At 38.6% G+C, this 22,497-nt stretch overlaps 1 protein-coding gene across 2 annotated transcripts; it reads right to left on the bottom strand.

Moving 5' to 3' along the window:
* Positions 1-9,507: 9,507 nt before the first annotated feature.
* PCDH18 (protocadherin 18) lies at positions 9,508-21,955 on the bottom strand. 2 transcript variants are annotated; one of them, XM_070415181.1, is made up of 4 exons: positions 19,413-21,955; positions 18,593-18,678; positions 18,339-18,502; positions 9,508-12,106 (listed from the first exon to the last, which is right to left on the bottom strand). In XM_070415181.1, the coding sequence occupies exons 1-4, from the start codon at positions 21,885-21,887 to the stop codon at positions 11,439-11,441; spliced, it is 3,393 nt and encodes a 1,130-aa protein (XP_070271282.1). In that variant the 5' UTR covers positions 21,888-21,955; the 3' UTR covers positions 9,508-11,438. The 2 variants fall into 2 exon arrangements, with proteins under 2 accessions (XP_070271282.1, XP_070271281.1); XM_070415180.1 differs by having other exon boundaries at positions 18,593-18,681.
* Between the last annotated feature and the right edge of the window lie 542 nt (positions 21,956-22,497).

Raw genomic sequence — 22,497 nt, forward strand, 5'->3', positions numbered from 1 at the left:
ATATCCTAAAAATAGAAGATAAGAAGAGAGAGAATTATGTTCCTCTAGCCCTATCATTTTAAACTTACAATAATTAAAACAGCATGATACTGTAAAGAAAGGCAATAAAAAAAAGAAAGGCAATTTATGTACTCTTAAGCACTATAAGCATTGATATTTTTATGTTATTGTTATTTATTTTTTAATCTGAAAATAATCAATGGCTTGACATCTTATGATTATTTTATTTTTGTTTTAGTTAAAAGATTTTTTAAATGAAAAACACAGTTGGGAGCTCTAGAGAAAAATATATATATTATGCAAATTGAAGGAGAATATATTTTTGTTGTTAATCACCTGAGGATGGTTTTCCATTGATTTTTAGAGTGAAAGGGAAGGGGAGAGACAGAGGGAGAGAAACATCCATGTGAGAGACATATCTACTGTTTGCCTGCCACACATGCCCTGGGCTGGGGACTGAGCCTGCAACCTAACTGGCTAGGGCTGACGGAGAATATTTATCAGCAAAAGCTCTTTGCCTGAACTAGAACCAAGTAAAAATGAGGCAAGTGTGAAGAGTCAAGGAAAGATGAGATTAAATCAGATTTTCTTCTCATATGAGGGAGTGATATTCAGGATATGATATCCTGAAGAATGGTTAAATTTTGGAAGGCATGTGAGCAGAAAAAAAGAAAATTGAAAAACAGAATAAAAATTATTTTCTTTAAGAAAAGCTGTTCTATCATGGAATAAAATGGATTATTTGGAGTCAAAGTCTAAACATCAAAACTATGAGTGACTAAATAGTGTGTTCTTTTGAATTTGAATATTTTCATTGAAACTCCGAGAGTTAAATATGGAGATTTTTCATGCTAAATGAGTAGTTGGCATCCCTTTACATTAAAATAAATGATGGAGTTGAGAGATTCTATGGAAGGGCAGATAGTCTGTTCATCATTTGCAATATGCATTCCTTCATCTGGGACATTAGTTTAATGTATGGCATGTCTTTCCTTTTATAAGACTGGATTCATTGTAATAAAAGTGAGGGATATGTAGGAGGAAATTATGATTTTGTGGGGTTTTTTATGTTTGGCTTTGCCATGTATTTGCTTGTTTGTTTTCATAAGAGAGCTAATGTTGTGAATCACAAAACTTTTACCAATGACTCACTCAAACAGGCAAGGAAGGATTTTGCAAACACTTTCCGGTGGTGAGGGGCATCTCTGTTAATTTCATGTGTATCCCCTAATACTCTGTGGGCCAGTTGGATGCCTAACTCATAGTGTAAGCTCTATACTGGTGGGCTGGGGTCTATTGCTCATTCTGCAAGCTTTTCTGGCTGTTTCATTATTGTAATTTGGGAGCAACAATCTTGTTGCTGCTCAACATCTTCCTGTGATAGTTCTGGGTAAGTCTCAGATTTTTTTTTTTATATTATAGCTGATATTAAATACTCCAAAAGTACTTTCAGGAAATTTGGTAAGATTTCTGTTACATACATTGTATACTATATTACAGTATACACACATACATACTTTCCCATAATATTTTCTACCCTGATAATGCACACAGATTTCTCCCCTGTGTGACTATTTGGGTTTCTGTCAAAACAAAACAAAATCACAGGGTTGTTTTTCATTTTTGTTTTTTTCTTCTAAATATGGGAAAGTTCCTTAAATAAGTTTGGTCTCCAGGGTTCACAATGGTTGCTTCACACTGCTGCCTTGGTCACAGCTGATGGTGTAGAGATTGAGAGGATAAAGTCTAATTAGATCCTTTCTTCCCCAAAAGACCTAAAGTTGTAACAGGAAGACAACAGCTAGACCACAGAACTGAGTCACTGCCAATGCAACATCCTATAGGATATTCTGCTGGGGACTTCTCTGAATTGACTTGTTGAATCAGATATTTGACTCGATTCAGTGAGAAGTTCTCATGTTCCTCTCTATTTTTGCTTCTTAGCCATATTTTAAAATTGTGAATTTTTTAATTTTATTGAGGTGTAATTTACAAACAATCAAATGTTGATGTTAAATATACATCTGGTGAGTTTTGACAAATATAATGGACCACCCCCAATCAAGCCCTAAAATCTTGCTTCATTCTGCTTTGTAGGCAATTTCCACCCTCTCCACTCCTCACTCCCACTGTCAGGGAAACACTTTTCTTTTTTCTTTTCTTTTTTTTTTAATTTGTCTTTATTGTTGAAAACAGTACAGATGTCCCCTTTCTTCCCCCATTGACTCCTTCTAGTCCACACCCGCCCCCCACCTACGGCCCCAGGCCTCCACTACACTCTTGTCTGTGTCCATGGGTTATGCATATATGCATACAAGTTCTTTGGTCAATCTCTTCCCTCCCACACACTCATCCCCACCTTCCCACTGAGATTCCACAATCTGTTCCATGCGTCTATGTCTCTGGGAAATACTTTTATGATATTTTTGAGAATTTGAGAGAGTAGTCTTATTTATTTTGAAAAAAGGTCAATCATAATAATAACTACCATCCCTCCCCGCATCACATTTCTTGATCAGCCCTCACCCCCAGCCATTAAGAATAACTTGTGTAGGACTTGAATGTTATTCCTTCCCCCCCCCCCCCCTTTTACATATTCACACTGTGACAGGTTAAAACTGTACTTGTTTCTGGAGATACAAAAATAAATCAAATATAAGAATATACCTTCCCTCTGTCATGGTACCCAGATTCTCGTATGGGACTTGGAGGAGTAAACTGAGAATTACTGTAGAAGTTATCTAAATGACTTGTACTGACTTTTTGAGGGTGTGGAACTCCTAATGATTGTGTGGTGGAGAAGGTGCTGCTCACCAAAGCACAGCAACCAGCATTTCACAGCCTCCCTTTGTGGCTGTTTGACTGTTTGTAGCCAATGAGCTATTAGTGGAATTAACATAAGACACTTTCAGGCCTGGTCCCTAATGACCTTCTAATTGTATTACTTCGTGGCCATTGCCCCTGTGTCTGGCTGGAAAGGAGATCCCTCCCAAAGTAACCTTGGAAATGATAGGTTACTAATGGTGAGTCTCCATGAGACTGATCCTCAAATGACCTTCACCTAAGCCTGACTATGACATCAGTAGGAACTTCCACCATACTGAAGAGGTTATCATTTTGAGCTTTTTTTTTTTTGTAACTGTTAGCCTTCCCCACTAATACCAATGTAAACTATAATTTCTCTTTTTCATTTTTGCTTTCAATCCATCTGATAAAAAGCTCAGTTCAGGAAGAAACTTACTATTTAATTTTCCATATCTGCACCTGAGCTGATGCACACTTCTGCAGGAAAATGATAGAAGAAAACAGATTGTTCCTGTTATAAATTGTCCCATTTTCCTCTTATAATTTAAATGTTCCATTATTTGTTTCATTTGAGGAGAATAGTGTTGCTACTATTACGAACATTGTAGTATGGATGTGGAGAAATCGATGTTCACTTGTTATGTGGCTTATTTAAAGTTATACTTCTGGAAAGGGGTGGCTCTGGAACATTAACGTTGAGATTTTGATTGCTGATCTAGAAAAAAAAAAAACACCCAAGGAAAAGGGCAAAATAGATTTAATGCACTCAGGTCTGCTCTCAGTTTTTCTCAATTTCCATTTCTAATTGCTGATAAAAATACATTAAATTTTATTTTATTTTATGCTATCTTAGTTCCTTGAGGGTTAATACTAAGCATGTTTGGGTAATAACTCAGTTTTTTAGAATGTAGGTGTTTTTGTTTTGTTTTGTTTTGTTTTGTTTTGTTTCAATATTTCTCCCTGGAAGCATATGGGTTCAAGAAAAAAACATGTAATCATACATTCAACAATTTATTGAGTATCTATAATGGGCCAGCTACTGTTTTTGGCTCTAAGGGTGTATTGGTAAACAAAGCAGGCCTCTGTCATTTCTGTTCTGCTGTTGCTCTTTACACCTGATTTGAATTGTGTGCCTGCCCTGATGTTATTCTGTGTGGCCTCTTCTGTCCTGACAGTTAAGGCCTGGTGCTTTCTCCCTGCTGGTTTCTCTCTCTCTCTCTCTCTCTCTCTCTCTCTCTCTCTCTCTCTCCTTTATTATTTTAGAGCAGTGTTAGATTCACAGCAAAATTGAAAGGAAAGGTACAGAGATTTCCCACACATGCAACACTTCCCCTATTAACAATATGCCTCATCAGAATGTTACATTTGATGAATTTATATTGACACATCATAATCACTCAAAGTCCATAGTTTGCATGAGGGCTCTCTCAGTGTCATACATGCTACAGGCTTGGACAAGTGTATAGTGATATGTAACCATCTCTAGAGTGTTATACAGAGTATTTTCACTGCCATTAAAATTCTCTGCACTCTGTCTATTCTTCTCTACTGCTTGACCCCTTACAACCACTGAACTTTTTACTATTTCTATAGTTTCACATTTTTCAGAATGACATGTAGTTACAATCATAGAGTATGTAGCTTTTTCAGATTGGCTTTTTTCACTTAGTAATATACATTTAATTTTCTTCCTTGATTGGAATCGAACCCAGGACCCTTCAGTCTGCAGGCCGATGCTCTATCCACTGAGCCAAACCAGCTAGGGCGAGGAATGTTTTATATGTTGCCCCTCTACTCAGATGTCACCAAGGAGAAGGGAGAAAAGGAAGAGAGAGAAAAAGTAATGAAGGACTAAGTTAGTTATAATGGTTGGTTCTTTGTAGACTGTTCCTACAATGATACTTTGTTCATTTACAAGTGACATTCTTATATATTTGCAACCATACACTCTCATCAATTACTGAAAGTCTGTACAGGCAGCTCACAAAATCCACACTGACAGCCCCCAGGCATGACTTTGCAGAAGAGATCCAGATCATAAGGCATGGACTGGCAAAATATGTTTTCTGGTTAGAATTCACGAAGCATCCCTAATTGCATTTTTTGGGATATGTTACATGGCATGTAACAAGATTTACTGGAAGTTGTGTAGATTATTTGGAACCTAAAACTCTGTCTAACACAAAAGGTCTACTTCCAAAGGAAGAGTCCGGGCTTCCTCTGTCTAGAATATTTTGTGGTTCGTACTTTAAGTTGCAGAATGTGCCTTTTAATGAAACAAGAATGTGCCTTCCTTTCAATTTTACTATGAATCTAACACTGGCCTGAATAAGAATAGAGCTTTTTAGAAAGCCTATCTTTATTTAGATAAAAGAACTCTGAAATGTAATCCTATATAATAAAAGGGTAATATGCAAATTGACCCTAACAGCAGAACTACTGGGGATGACTGGTCACTATGACACACACTGACCAACTGGGGGCAGACGCTCAATGCAGGAGCTGCCCCCTGATGGTCAGTGCGCTCCCACAGGGGGAGCTCTGCTCAGCCACAAGCAAGGCTGAGGGCTGCCAGCACAGCAGTGATGGCGGGAGCCTCTCCCGCCTCCTCAGCAGCGCTAAGGATGTCCAACTGTACCTTAGGCCGGGTCCCCGCTGGCAAGTGGACATCCCCCGAGGGCTCCTGGGCGGCCAGAGGCATGTCTGACTGCCAGCTTAGGCCCCATCCCCCGGGGAGCGGGCCTAAGCCAGCAGGTGGACATCCCCCGAGGGGTCCCAGACTGCGAGAGGGCACAGTAGGGCTGAGGGACCCCCCCAAGTGCACAAATTTTTGTGTACCGGGCCTCTAGTACAGTTTATAAATATCAGCTCCTCCCCATTTGGGGGAGGAAAAACGTTTGAATCTTCTACAGACCATCCCAAGGCAGTGAGGAGGTGAGATGCTACCCCAGAGCCCCACACCTGGGCACCTCTTCCTTTCGGGTGTGTGCTCCTCTGCACAAAAACATTGCTTTGTTCTGCAGCTTCTTCTAAAGAGCATTGGAGGTGGGAATAACGAAGACACTGACATTTGATATTTTACCCTTCCCGATTTACTTATCTCCGGTGCTTTATGCTCTCAGCAGTTACCAAAGTTATCTTCGTTTTTGTGGCAACAGCCCTTTCTTACTTAATATTCATTTTCTGGCACTTCACGTTGGCTTATAGTAAAATTTCAACCTCACCTTTCCCAATCCAACCCTTAATAATTTAATTTAGAAATACACATATTTAAAAAAGAACAACACAATTTCCTCCCTCAATAAGTCAAGTTCTCTACAGTGGTGTCTCCCTAAGCACTCAAAAACTTTTGATTTAAAACATAGAACAAAAGAAATTAAGATTGAAAAGTTATTAGCTTCATATCTCAAAAACATGATCCCTGTCATACTAACAAAGAAAACATACCAAAAAAATGATGAAATCTAGGCAGTTATATAAAGTACTACACACATGCAAAAACGTGGAGGAGATTGCTATAAAATGTGGACAGTAGGATAAATGACCAAGGAGGAGTACCATAAAATAAATAAATTGAATAGATAAAACCTGAAAAAGCAAACAAGAATTAGGAGCAACTTGTAGAAGTCATAAAAGGAAATAGAAAACTATTATTTTAAAGTAGCAGGGTAGTATGTGTTATTGCAATTTTAAAAGTCAGGAAGTATGTAAATTTTGGCAGCAATTTTTGCAATGCCAGCTCCCCATATAATTCTTTTAACAGCTCCACAAATTGTATAAGCTAGAATATAATGAAAATATAAATTAATGAGAAGTGTATACACTCACATTCAGATCTATTATACTGCGTGTATCTATTCAATAATTTTTTGGTTTAGATTACATTAAAGGTCCTATTATTTCTGGCATACAGTGTGTGTATGTATACTTTGTGATGAGCTCAGTTACACGCATGAACAATGAAAGCACAGTTTAGCCAATAATGTTTCTACAATTGCACTGCAGCACTTTAGATATTATTCAGTTATTTCAAAAAAGTGACTTACTGTTTTTGCTATAAACTAAAATGAATGAGATGGATTTTCAGTGGCCCAAATAACCTAATTTATTAAATTAAAACTGTATGTAGCCATAGAGAATTATTTCTATCATTCACAGTTAGAGACATCCTAATATATTAAATAATTACAATCAGTATGGCATCTTATGCTTTTACAATATATAAGACAACATATGCATATAAAATTGCTTTGTTTTATAAATTGAACCTACAATTAAGGAAATAGATCTGTTGGTTCTTTTGAAAGGCCTACACTGTTTTTATTATTTTTAAAACTCAACATAAATTTTTAAGACTTCTGTATGGTTTGAATTTAATTTTTTTAAGTATATTTTATTGATTTGTTACAGAGAGGAAGGGAGAGGAATAGAGAGTTAGAAACATCGATGAAAGAGAAACATCGATCAGCTGCCTCCTGCACACTCCCTGCCAGGGATGTGCCCGCAACCCAGGTACATGCCCTTGACCGGAATCGAACCTGGGACCCTTCAGTCCGTAGGCTGATGCTCTATCCACTGAGCCAAACCAGTTAGGGCTGAATTTAATTTTATAAGGCAATATTTATTGCCTGTCCAGAGTTCATTGTGTCTCTCATCTTTGATACTATGATGTGATACTGCTAATTCCAGATATATTGAATTGGAACGGAAACATCAAAATCTTTGCAATAGTTGGCAAATTTCCTGAACTGTCTTTTTTTAAAAAAATATATTTTATTGATTTTTTTTTTTTTTTTACAGAGAGGGAGAGGAATAGAGAGTTAGAAAAATCGATAAGAGAAAAACATCAGTCAGCTGCCTCCTGCACACCCCCTACTGGGGATGTACCCGCAACCAAGGTATATGCCCTTGACCTGAATCGCACCTGGGACCCTTCAGTCTGCAGGCCGACGCTCTATCCACTGAGCCAAACCACTGAGCCAAACCGGTTAGGTCTCCTGAACTGTCTTGGTTAAGTCCTATGAGTTCATCCATGATTGAAAGATGCTATGTCAGGCAATGCATTTTTTCACCCACACAACTAATTTTTAAATAGATTCACAGTTTTTTGAACTTTAAAAGCTTAGTTCCACCACTAAGACTTCTTCGTGACGCCAGCAGAACAGTAACCCATCTTTTGCCTTAATAGTTATCTATTGGTAAGTGGTAAATTTTATATGTTTGTGACAGAAAGTAGAATAATTTAAATGATCAATAAAGTTATAGGCCCTATCTGCTAAATACCAAGAAGGAAAGAAATGTAAAAGAGAATAACAAAGTTAATAACTTGTAATAATTCTAATCATCCTATAAACAATCTAATCATCCTATAAACAATTGCTTAAAGGGAAGATTGGCTAAGCAAAAGATTTAGTGTTGAATTACATTTTTAGAAAATTATTCCCTTAATAAATGATTATCATTGAAGAGCATTTAAAGGAATTGAATGGGGCCAAAGGGATTAGGAACTAATGAACAGAAAAAAGAATCTCTTTGATTTAGTGCTTTTTGGTTGTTTGAATCCGAGGAGGGGTGTGATATCAAAGACGAGGTCATGTAAATGTGAAGAGAAGCTAGGTTGCTATGACAGTACAAACATTCCAGCTTTCACTGAGATAATATTACCTGTGAAAGGAACAGGAGTGAAAAGCAAAAATCTTACACTAATATCCCTTAACCTGTGGGCATGGAAAGCAATAATTGATGAAGGAGAAGTTATGGGCATGGAGAAGGGTGGAGAAGTTATGGGCATGGAGAAGGGTGGAGAAGCAGCTAGTGGGAGACATGGAGTGCTTACTATATGGACAGTATACAAAGCTTTTGTGTTGAAATAACATTGCATTTTATGTGCTTCACATAAACATTGATTTCCCACTTTGCTTCCTAAATTCTTGTTGGTGCTTTAAGAATAGAACAATTATGAAAGTCTTTTTTAAATGATAATATGTGCTAAAAGAGTGAATTTGAAAGGCAGAATGTCTTTAAATGTGGTTAGCATGTGTGTGTGTAATCTACTGGAAAATAAACGAAAATTTCACTTGAAATTGCAATTCCCCCTGTAAAGGTAAAATGTGCCTTTTGAAAGACCTAACACATCTATTTGATGTGGTTGGTAATCACTTGAAAATTAAAATATCTGAATTAACTAACCACTTTTAGGTTATTCTACTTTCCTGGTATTTCAATTCCCTCTAGTAAGGCAATGAGGATAATATTTTCATCTCTTAGGAATGAGAAGTTTCAGAATGTGTGTTATTTTCAGCTAAAGGCAACTGAGACGCAGTGTGCTCAAGAGACACTTCTGTTTTCCCACCTGCAACCAACCCCAACTACTAGGAGAGTTTGAATTAGGGGTCTTTCCCAAACCATAGTAAGAGATTATTAGATATAACCTATTGGGGGACCTATCTATGGGGCAGGGCAGACTACTAATTACAGCACATCTGTTCTGCTTATCGTCCTATAATGACCCTCTGAAGCCCGAACGCGCTTTCCCTCATCTGTAGTTCAAAATGTCACATATGCCTCATTTTCCCTTTCTGTCCCTGAACCTATATTGTATATGAGGTTCCCATGCACACATATGTAATTAAATCTGATCATTTTCTCCTGCTAATCAACCTCATATAGATTTAATCATTAGACCAGCTGAAAGAGGGTAATTTTAGAGGGTAAATTAGAGGGTAAATTTAGAGGGTAAATTTTCTTTCTTCCCCACAGAAACAATGTAAGTGTACATTTTTTTTCCAACACAACTTAATACAAAATGTTCTGAGAACTTTTATTTTTAATTTAAAAAGTGGTCAAGCAATTACTATTTGATTACTCCATGTTCTTTATACTTCAAGTGCATTTAAATTATTTAATCTACTGGGAATATTATAGACTCTTTTCATTCCCGTTGCAGGTCTCAAATTCAATCCTTTTCCCTTGCGTTTTTCTTGTTAGCCAAGCCAGCTGAATGTTCCCTCTTTTTTTTTTTTTTTTTTTTTTAATTAAATGTGTGGGGTTTTTTAAATTGATTTCAGAGAGGAAGGGAGAGAGATAGAAACATCAAGGGTGAGAATAATGGATAGCTGCCTCTTGTACTGGGGATTGAGCCCACAACCTAGGCATGTGCCCTGGCCTCCTGGTTCATGGGTTGAAGCTCAACCACTGCAACACACTGGCTGGGCTGAATGTTCCCTGCTTACCATTCAAAACCTAACATTGAATTATATTCTCATGAAGGATATGCTTCATGCAAAGCTTATGAACAAATATATAGGAATAGGACTCTGATTTATGGACAGTTATTTAGCTTTACTTTAATTTTTTCTTTTATTTTCATTGACAGTAATATTTTCTGGAGAGTACAATCAAGATGGTGTATTCATAGAAAAAGCACTAATAGAAGCCTGGTCATAAATGAGAACAATCATAATCACAATATCTTTTACCAAAGCATTCCACACAGAGAGATAACAGCACAATAAATAATTTGGCATTTGTCACACAACAAATAAAACAGAATTGCAATAGCAAAAATGTAATTTTATAAACGTTCTTATACTAAATATAAAAGCAAAAATATGGGATCATGCACTGGAGACAAAAGCTAAAAGTGAATACTATAGCAAAAACAACAACAACAACAACATTGCAAAGGTAAAAATGTTCAAGTATTGTGAACGGAGAGGGGAAGATTCAAATAGAGCAGTTTCAGCATAAATCGATTATATTTACTACCCCAGGAGGGATACTGACATAATTGCCTTTGTCCATTAATACTTCATGCTGTTAGAATACATACTGTATCCATTTAAAGGACAGAGTCCATTTCCTTGGAGCACATCTCCTGTTACGAGGATGGAATGAAATTCATTGTTTACCTTGATTATAAATAGACAATAATACTTTAGGAGATATATTCTCAAGAACAGGCCGGTGTGATCTCCTGGAATAGCAGGGGCCTGGGAGTCAGGAAAAAAATGACTCTGGTTCTATTTTCACCATTGACTGTGAAAGAGACTGCCTAGTTCTGAAATGACATTTCACCTCATGTTTCAATTTTGCAGTGAGAATTGAACTACCAGAACTAGCAGAGCAGTAAAAATAATAACAACAACAATAATAAAATAGTTTAACATTTTTATTGATGCTTAATTATAAAAAGTATTGAAGAAAAAGTTGGATCCCTTAATAGAAGAAAGAATTCTATAATGCTTTAGTGGGGCTGTTCCTATAGCATAACAATTTCTCCCCCAACATAACTAATCTAAGCAGTGCCTTTATACTTGATGGTTGAATAGTATATCAGAATTGAACAGTGGCTACTTTCTACCTGATTAGGAAAGACATGTTTGTCATGGGAGTAAAAAAATAAAATTTGTCTGTTAAATTACACATAAATATAAGGTACAAATGTATTTTTAAAATACAGATTGAAATCATCACACTTGCATTGTGTACATACGAAAATACAGTATTTAATATTCAATATACACAGACACATTTATGATAAATGCAACAATTTGGCAATGCCAGTTCTCTCAGGGTTTTCTCTGTCCCCTACTTCCACGTATCTGGAAACCAAAACGCTTGGCCCAAATCACCTAGCTCTGGCGGACATCCTGAAGCAGCTTGTTAATCTCAGCCACTAGCTCACTGGCATCCATGAGTTCATGCTTCCCATCGTTGAGGTGGTTGAGCACGTTGTCAAAATCATCTTCTTCATAGTTTTCGGGGATCTCCTCCATGGCCGGCAGCCATTTAGCAGATGGCTGCACACTGGAGTGGGTTCCCAGGGGGGGCCCAGAGTTGGTGGTGGGATTCTGAAAATGCGTACTGGCCGCCCAGGCCGCCACGCCCTGTGGGTAGCCCCCAGTCTTGGCTGGCAGGGGTCCCTTCCGACGTTCCAGAGAGTTGGACCGATCCACCTCACTGGCCTCAGAATAGGTGTCCAGGGAAGGGGGTAAGAGACGCTGGAACACGCTGCTCATTTCTGAGAGCAGAGATGACGTGCCTTTGTCCCCGGGGTCCTCCTCTTTCGGGGAGTCCTTCCCAAAGGTGGAAAAACTCTTCTTCTTCTCACCGGAATCCGCAGGCTGGGTGTCATCCTCAAGACCCTGGTGCGGATGCTGCTGCTGGGGCTGCGCTGGGAATTCTTCCCCTGGAATGAACATGTTGCTCCTATAGTCAGAGGATGGTGAGGGCAGAGGTGGCATCCAGCACTGGTCAGAGTGGCCCAGGACCCTGCACTCCTCCGTGCACAGCCTCATGGCTGCTCTCAAGGAAAACAATGGGGACTCATGAGTACACTTACTATGACTCAAAATGTTGGAAAAATGTATTTTATTAAAAAAAAATAGAATGAGATAGTTTAAATTCCTACCCTGATATCAACCCATTATTTTACACATTAGATGAACTACAATTATGGCTTTGATTTGAATGCTAGTTTTATGGACCCAGCATATATATTTTCTTTCTTGCTCATCAAATAGGAAAAGGAAGATTATGACTCATATTTCTCAGGAATATTATTTCTGCTACTCAAGTAATGAGACAATGGATTAATAACTTATACATGAGAATGACTGAAAAGGAGTTAAGGTGAGGATGAAATGTTTGCTGAACATAAATTCTAAAGAACACCAGAGCTGTAAGGAGAAATCCATAACTTCATAATGCAACACGATAATCCTCAAGTAATACCTTTGAGTAGCTTTCTAGGTAGTGAAGTCTATCTGACCTACTTTACTTTTAATGCAAGCATCGAGAAGATAGTGAGTTATCAGGTCATTATATTATTGATCTCTCTTAAAGGTATTCTGGATTATTTATTGACTTGTTATTTAAACTAGCAGTGCAAATTATCTGCAACTACCAGGCATCTGGTTTGAAAATCAAATAGATGGAAAAGTCATCAAAAGATGAAGATTATGAAAACTCCACTGATTAGTTCTTCCAGTTGCTATGATGTCCTATTGGAATGTGAGTGACCACACTCATAGGAAGAATAGATGATGAGAAAAGCAGAAAAATAAAGAGGAGAAAAATCTCTAAATTTGGAAAATACAATAACTAAACTACATAACAACCAGGAAATATGAAGATGTCAATGATAGTCCAAAAATCATCTGCCTCTTTCAGTGACAATAAGGTCTCTTTAATATCACAATTTTCATTTTAGAGCAAATGACAGAATGCAGAAGATCTAAAGTATTTTCTTAGATTTGAATGAAAACTGAACCATTATCAGCCATACTTACATATTTAGAAATGATTCTATAGATTTGGCTACTTAAGACATATTTCTCTTCCTGTGAAATTTTTGCTAGAAAGGATGACTCTTAAACAATGCCAAATACCTTGTCAGTGGAAGCAAGTTGCCTATTGTGTTTATTGCTGTATCCTCAGCACGGGGTAAACTGTCTGCAGAGAATAAGCATTCACTACATATGTTCTAATCATCATGGAAATACAACTCAAAACCACAATGAAATTTCACCTCAAACCTGTCAGGATGGCTGCTATAAAAAACAAAAATAGCAAGTATTGGTGAGGATGAGGAGAGATTGAACGCTTGTACACTGGGTTGGAAACGCAAAAATGGTGCAGTCACTATGAGAAACAGTAAGGAGGTAGGTCAAAAAAATTTAAAATAGGACTACCATATTATCCAGCAACCCCACTTCTGGATATTTATCCAGGAAAATAAGAGCAAGTATTGTGAGTGAGAAAAAAATGTGTGATTGCTAAAAAAAAAAAAAAAAGCTGAAAATACAAAGGAAGTAAAGAAAATGCAGAGATAGTATGAATACTGATTCCATAGGAGTCAATGTGGGCCAAGAGAAAGAGGGCGAACATTGAGAATCCTTGTGTAATTTTGCTATGAAGAAAAGTTGCTTAAATGAGGAAGGATGATTTAAGAATAAAAGCATGTGTAGATGTGCTGACCTCATGCATTATTGCAACTTGAAAATACCAACGATTGTTCAGCAATGAATGTGGACAAAACCAAAAGGAGTTGAAAGTAACTGGAATACTTTAATAGCAATGAGGTTTTCCAAGCAGTGAAATAGCTAGCAAAGTGGTAATGAAAGTTTTTCTTCATTCCCCAGGTCTCTGAAAATGGAAAGGAGACTTGTCTATGTTGTCTTATTCACATCCTGTTACAAAGAAGGCAAACAGACCTGATGGCACCTTTCATTCATTTTCTGGCCTTTAACTCAGTGGGAAGGGCTTCATTGTTTGACTGACTTTATTTTATTTTAATGTTTAATGACAACGGAGACAAAAATTACACAGGCTTCTAAGAATCCTGAGCATGAGCCAATTTCTAGAAACCTGAATACAACCTGGGTGACTAAAATGATAGTTCATGTTTACAAATTACTTCGGTCATAGGGTGTGTTTTTTAAACAGGGAATGCTATTTTACAACTTCACAATAAATGGGGCTTTAATTATAAAATAGTAAATTAACACAAATTTAAAAATTCAGAAAATATGAAAAATTGATAAAGAAAATTTCATGGAGGGAGAGATGGCAAAAAAAAAAAAAAAGAAGATGGAAGGGCAGGGTTGCAGAAGAGGGCATTTTTCAGTTTCCCTGACATTTTCAATATTTTCCCTGAAGACTCAGTTATTTGAAACATTTCCAGTGCACATGAACTCAGTGCTATAGAGGTTCCATACCATGCCCAATGAATAGGACTTGTTGGCAAGTGTGTAAGTGGCTGATCTCTCTGTCTTCCTTTAAAGCTTTGCCTGGTGATGCAATTTCCCCTGGGGAGGGGAGGATGTGAGGCAAACAGAATTCTTCTTTCCCACTACATGACTATCAATTTTATCACTGAACTATATGAACCTTATAGGTAGGGCAGGAGGTAAGCATCAAATAGTAGAAGAAAAAATGTGTGCCTAACTTCTTCCACGCCATTCGTCAGTGAGTGATCAATCAGTTCTTCATTAAGAGCCTCTCCCATGTGTCCTTCCATGGTTTCAGATGTAGTTCTGAGTCAAGGGTAGCAAACAGGGCCCTAAATGTCCAATTAGAGTGCCAAAATATGATGCTGAGAGCATGTCAAGAAAAGAAAAAATAGTGGACATGGAGGTTAAAGTCGTTAAAGAGAAACATGAAACAAAATTTGAGAGATGATAGACAAAGTGAAGAGAAGCCAGTGTTTTAGGTAGAAAAGCCCATGAGCGAAGGATTGGTGTGTTATACTAAGCAGTAACCCTACCTATTGCAAAAGACACCCCAAAAAGCCAAAATTGAGAGTTAAACTAGGAGTGGATTTCACTGGCCTTAGAAGCCAAGATAAGTAGGTTTCATAGATGTTGCTGGGCCAAAAAAGTCAATTATTGATTCTGAACCAAAAATATAAATTAAAATGCTATGAAAAATGTGATCAAACTCTATGAAAGATTTAGCAAAGAGAGGAGTTACTAGAGAGAGAATATCAGTTCATATGCTTGCATAGTAATTCAGTCATGCAGAAAGGTCAGAACTAGGATACCAGCCATGAAAATGAAGAGAACTCAGAATTAAACAGGACTGTTTGAATTAAATAATCATTAAGGGCAGATTGGTGAAAAGTGGAATGAGCTCAACCAGGAAGGAGCATCACAAAATCAAAAGCCTTTATAAATCATCCTGGTGCAGCTTAATACACTGGAAAAATGGAGATTTTGCAGGAATGTGAATAGTACGGCAGTTCAAAGTTGAATGAATCAGGAAGAAAATATGTTGACAAACATGAGCTAATAGACAAAAATGTATGCTGATTTTACTGCTCAGAATGCAGGACATGTCTGTGGGAATTAATAGAAAGAATGACCAGAAATGACCCTGTTGGCAGGCAATGCAACACAACATGATCTATATTTGATCACAGTTTAATGCAGAAAAAAAACGTTGAAATAAGACACTTAAGGCCTAAAAATACACATGCTTTCGAAACTGCACTGATTTCTACTAATGGCATTCAGATGTGGACTTACTTTTTTCCTACTTTGGATATTTCCTGGGAATATAAGTTCATAAGACACAAGTTTTATACCCCAAAGTGCTGGCAAAAGCTTTTGGGGTGAATAATTAACCAGAAAATTGGTGAAGTATCATCAGGAAGATGGTCGTAATGAAAGGATGGTTATCTCTGTATGATACTTAATATGCATATTTCTTTCCCTACTAGCCAAACATGAGTAAAGCTTAAAACAGATTTATGTATCATTAGTGAAGTCCTGGCACTCTACACCTGCCACCATACCCCACAGGGAGGCAGGTAGGTAGTCATGCAGAAATGTATCTACTGTAACACAATTAGTTGTCATACAACGCCATACACCAGCAATATAGCTCTTCCACTACACACCTGGATTAGTATGATTGTGTAAATATGGAATTGTTTCTTAAAGGCTGCCTATATATTAAGTGGTATTATTAATGACAATATAAAAGTGAGCCATTAACTTTGAAAAGAAATGTAAACTTAGAAGAGATCTAAAGTCAGCCACTATATAAGACTCACTAATATCTAGGCTTTATATCTATCTATTGTTCCTCAATGTCTTTATTCTTTAACATTTATTTTAATTTTAATTTTTTAAACTCAAGTGCCAGATAACACTTCTGTCATGAACATATCTGATGTTGGTAACTTTGAAAATACAGAAAAAGTGAAAGAGAAGTTTTGATCTTTTTTTTTTTAAGTTAGACCATGGTTGGTATTAGAATTATACAATTTCAGAATTTAAAAAGACTTTAGGCAGCATTTAGGCCCCCAAATGGCTGGGTTATATAAGTAAAGGTAGTTATTCTCTATTTAACTATGCTGCTAAATTAAAATTTCAATTAATAGACTTCATATAATTAAAAAATAACACATAAGGAAATATTGACATTGTGCCCATGAAGTTACTTTTATGCCTTATGAAATAATGTAATTTGGTAAATCAAAATATTCAAAATTAGAGAACAGTGTTCAAAATTAGAGTTCTGTCAGTGTCATAAAATCATGGAAATTCAGCCATTTTATTCATATATATAGACAGATAGATAGATATACACATTTTATACACACACACACACACACACACACACACACGCATCCATTTCATGGGTAAGAATAATAAAACTGATTTTCTTTTAGCAAGTTGTCTGAAGCCATATATATCCCACTATATTTCCAGAGCTTTCTCTTTAAATTGGTCAAGGAAATCTATGAATTAACAAAAAAACAAAGACACCTGGGCAAACGGGCTCTCATGTAGCCCCGTATGTAACTAGAAGTCCTTTCCATAAATCCATCCTGCCAGAAATGCAATATCTATTAATGTAATAACAATGAACTACTGTTACTAATTCCTTTGTCCAAGTAGGAGAAGCAGTGCAAGTGTAGAACACCTGTGGATCTGGTGTAAGCATTGGGACATCACTGGCAACTACTACTGTGACTGCTGTGACTAATGCTCCTGCAGCTACTGCTACCACTGCTACTATAACCATGAGAGCTAGAGTTTCTATTTACTAATTTTGCTTGAATTTCTGTGGCTCTCTGAAGCTCCCACATGTCTAGTCCCAAAACTCTCTTACTGAAGTAAATTTAGGAAATAGATGTTTTATGGAACTCAGACGGGTAATATAGTTGTCTTTTGCCTTTCATTTACCAAACGGCAGTCACTAGATCAACACTCAGTAGAATTTAGAAACATACATAGCCAAAGGAACATCTGTGTGTTCCTAGGAGTTGATTTAACATTACAGTCTTTAGTCACAGGGTTGCTTCAATGACAGTCAGTATTTACCCAGTTGGCTCAGAGAGTTGCTACTGCACAATTAGAGAGAAGGGATGCTAAGGAGAAAGTGGCTCATAACTGACTAGGATTTCCTCCATTCAGCTGTATCCTTATAAATTCCTCTCTTGAATTCCTGTTTCTCTTGCACTCCAGTGTAGACATAAAATGAAAGGTGGTGAAAAATATTCTATGCATACCACCTACAAAGATGTATTCTCTCTTCTATTTTTAGTGAGTAAAGTATACCATTTCCTAGTATATTTTCATCTCTGATTTTTGTGAGTTGGTTTCCATCACAGGAAATGTGTCCTCCAAATTATAGTCCATTTCACCACCATGCACCAAAACAGACTGTCTCAATGAAAACAGCCACCCCATAATTTTATAGAGAGTTGCTCAAGAGTGTCCTCTGACAGGACTGGATGGGGTAGGAAAAGGAGGAAAGCAGTGTGGTTTTCTATCCCTCTCTGCCCACGCCTTTCTTCTTGTCTTGTTAAGCTTTCATACTTACTCCTTCTCTACCAACTGCTTCACATGAATTTTAAGAAAATAACTTGAAAGTGTTTCAGTCTGTGTTCATTGCTAATAGTGTGCAGGTTACAGAGACTCAGTGCAAAGGACAAAGAGAATATAAGCGTGGGAGAAATTGTTCACCTCACTGGTACAATAGATATGAAAATAAGGATTGATCTCTCACTACCCCCTTACCTGCTGGGATCCTTCCGTCTGTAAGAAACAGGTCGCTGAATCCTTCGCCCAGCAGCCTATCTATTGGAGAATCTCGCCCTAAATCATAATCACTGTCTCCCGCTTCACTGTCACCACGGCCACTGTCTTTCAAGCTAAATTTGTCCATGTCTTGAAGGGCATATCTAGAAAGATAAATCAGGGAAGGTACAGTGCTTATTCTTTAGCATCCATGTTATTTGACACTTAATAGGCAACACAAGGGTAATTCATACCTATAGCTCCTAGAATATTTGTTTCCTCGAAAGCTTGGCCTTGGCTGATATTGCCCCTGGTGAAGCATTGAAAGAAGCTGGGAGACCTGCTGGAAACCAAATAGACAGAACTGATTCCTGGAAACAAACCCCCAATACTCACAAGCTTTCAGCAAGGAAAAACAATGAACATGTCCTCTCCCTTTTAAACACTTACATGTGCTGAGCTGTGGCAGACTATGCAGCTAGCCACTGGATATAACTGAATACATCCCAGAGAGATTTGAATGACCTAATACAACGGGTTTCTTTTTCTTTTTGAAAGAAGACTCCTTTATAAATTACAGGTCTATTTCCTTTATAGTTCAGCTTAAAGTGACCATTTATAAAAATTCGGAGAAAATACTCTAACATACAACATTGTAACACATGCAGTTAAAATAATGTCAGAAAAATTTCAACTCAGGTTTTTGTTTGTTTGGGTTTCTTTTTTTTTTTTTTTTTTAGGAAGAGACCACACCTATGACAATAAAGCAAGTCCCTTTATTTTTTGCTTCCAGTATCTTAATCTTGGAAGTATGGGGATTCTAATCAGTCCTTTGTGAGCTTCATTTATTTTTCAATATTATACATGCAAGTAAATTCTTTAAGAGAAATCTGAAACAGTATGCCCAGGTGTGGGTATTTCCTACATATGCATAATGTAACTTTGAATCCTACTTAATTTGCATATTGTTAGAATTGTTACTTCTTAAAGGAAACACTCCAGAACTAACACTTACACAACTTCTGTGCACTAGCAGCTACTTTGTCAGTGAATTGGTGCAGTGTATGATCTTACCTCAACAGCCGGAGTGGCATGGGTGAGCTCTAGTGAGAAATTTTCTGGCACGTGGTTCGATGAGATTGTCACCAAACTGTTGAGGGACTGGTGACTGTTGTGACTCTGCCGGCTGCCCATTTGCCCTCTTTCTAAGGTAGGAGATGAGGATGGAGACGACCTGTGATGAGATCTGATAGGTAGAGTGCCGTTGATGGTAGGCACCAGTGTAATGTCCCCTTTGTGTATCTGCCTGGATGGTCTTTTGGGGTGGTGCTGGTAAGTTGATTCTGCTACCCTGCAGTTGTAGGATCTCGTGTCTTTCTTTTCTCGGTTGCACCTGGTTGCAAACAGCACCATAATAACCAACAACACTGCGCAAATTGCTCCTAAGGAAATAATTATAATCATGGAGACATCCAAAGATTCCTGGCTTGCTGGGGTCTTTGCTGTACTTGTCACTGACTCTGCGTATTTAAAGATCATACACTTCAGAAGGACTTTGGTATGCAGCTGAGGATTGCCTTTGTCCTGGATGATAACTGAGAGCTCCCATTCTGTGGAGGGAACGGATTCCATGCTCACATTGGTGTGGATGTCACATGACCGTGGATCAATTATAAAGATATTCTCCTCATTACCTGCTACTATGGAGCAGCTGAGTTCAGCATTCACACCAGAATCTCGGTCAATTGCCCTTATTCTTGTGACATGAAAGCCACTTTCAGCCCGTTTGGGGATGGAGATTTCTGCAGTATTGTTGCGCAGTGCGGGCCCTATGACCACAGGGACATTGTCATTTTCATCAATGATGGTGAGCACAACTGTAGTATTGCTCACAAGTTGCTTTGGACTTCCTCCATCTCTTGCTTCAACCACAAAAGTTATCTGACTCACTTCTTCGTGATCAAAGTTTCTGAGGGCATAGATGCCTCCATTAGATGGGTCAATGGTAACATATGTAGTTATGGAGCTTCCCAGTATAAAACTCTCCAAAATGGTATATGTAACTTGCCCATTTTCTCCAAGATCAGGATCTGTGGCTGTAACAGTGGTGATAAATGCCCCTGGCGAGTTATTCTCTGAGATTGCTAATTCATATCGACTTCTCTGGAAGTGAGGTGGATTGTCATTTATATCACTGATTTGAACAGTAAAATGTTTTACTGTAGAGAGACTGGGAGTCCCCTTGTCCTCAGCAATTACAGTCAAACTGTATTCAGATCTCTTTTCTCTATCCAGTGTGGCATTGGTCAAGATTAAATAGTTGTTTTCATAACTCTGCTGAAGTTTAAAGTGACCGTGTCCGTGAAGCTTGCAAACTACTTCTCCATTCAGCCCAGAATCCTTGTCCTGAACCCTGACCAATGCAACAAACGAATCAACAGGATCCCCTTCAAAGATATAAGATATTTCTTCTTTCCCAGGGGACATGAGATTTATGTTAATTTCAGGCTTATTGTCATTAACATCCACAACCTTAATTACAATTTTGCAATGCGCTGGAATTGAATTTGGACCCAGATCTTGAGCCTGAACATCAATCTCATAGGATTTGGTAATTTCATAATCCACTTGCTTGAAAAGAGTCAAATGTCCTCTTTCTGAATCAATTTTAAAAGTCTCTATAATTTTGGGAGACACATGACTGCTGAAGGAATATACAATTTTCCCATTGGCGCCCTCATCTGGATCAGTGGCGTTCAGATCTAGGAGCAAAGTGCCAACGGGGGAGTTTTCTAAGAGTTGTATTATATAAGACTGCTGCTCAAAAACAGGGCTGTTGTCATTGGAGTCCGAAATGCTGATTTTTAGGATGGACGAGCCGGACCTCTGAGGCACCCCCATGTCTGAGGCAGTGAGCTGGAGCTCATAGCTGGACTTCAGCTCCCGATCCAGCTCTCTGACCACTATGAGTTCTGCATACTTGGCTCCATCTGTCCTGGTCCGGACCTCAATACTGAAAAATTCATTGGCCGAGAGAGAGTATGTGTGGAGGGAATTTTCCCCAACATCTGGATCAAATGCACTGTCCAGGGGGATCCGAGTGCCAACCGCTGCACTCTCTGATATCTCAATAGGGATGAGAGGTCTTGAGAACTGGGGAGCATTGTCATTAATATCCAGCACTTCAACTTCAATATGGAAAAGCTGCAGATGCTCAGTGGGTAGGGTGATCACATCAAACTCTATGGAACAATTCAAGTTTTTCTGGCATAGCTGTTCCCGGTCAATTTTCGCGCCTATGCTGATCTCCCCTGTATCCTCGTTCACTACCAGTAGAGGAGAATTCCCCCTCTGCATGGCTCGAAAACGCACGTAAGGATACGGTAGCTTCGCTAAAACATCCGCCACATCCTCGGATAGTCTTGCAATTACGGATCCAACCCTCTGCTCCTCATAAATCCTGTATTTCAAGTTCTTGCCCCATACATCGGGGTTGAACGACACCACCAGGAGTGCAAAAACGAGTCTAGAGTGCATCTTAGCATTCATTTGGCACACAGATCGGTTTACGAGGTTCCTTTCACCAAGCAAGTTACAACAGCAAAGCAATTCCCCCAACTTCCTCTGGCAACTTACAGCTAAGCTACATCTGGTACTTGAGACTTGCAAGCGGCTCTTAATAACACAGCAGCAATGAACAGCTCGCAAACTTTTGTTTTATACACACCGTGTCGCGGCTTCCAGATACGGTCGGCATGGAGGCCGGCGCTCGCATTGGCTTGGCTGGCTGGCTGGCTGGCTGGCTGGCTGTCCGTCCGCTTGGCCGGCGGATCCTTGTGTCAGCTCCGCGGGGTTCCCGGCGCGTCTCCCGAATCCATCCAGGGCGGGTGGCGGCAGCGTCCGCGGCGGATCCTTCCCCGGCGATCCGGCCTCCGTTCTCCGCTCGGCTGCAGACTAAACAGCCGTGATCGCTGACTCCGGTCTCAAATCTGTACAACTTCACTTCAACTCAGACAAAGCGCTCTTGCCCGGCGTGTGTTGAACCGCTTCCAGCCAATCAGCGTGCTTTCCAAATCCGAGGCTGATGGAGTCCCCAAAGCGAGGGCGGCGGCTGGGGAGGGAGGGGGAGGGAGGGGGGCGCGGAGGGGGAAGGCGAAGG

This window comes from Myotis yumanensis, unplaced genomic scaffold, assembly GCF_028538775.1.
Source record: "Myotis yumanensis isolate MYYU_CA2020_CCGP unplaced genomic scaffold, mMyoYum1.0.hap1 SCAF_5, whole genome shotgun sequence".
Classification (NCBI taxonomy): Eukaryota; Metazoa; Chordata; class Mammalia; order Chiroptera; family Vespertilionidae; genus Myotis; species Myotis yumanensis.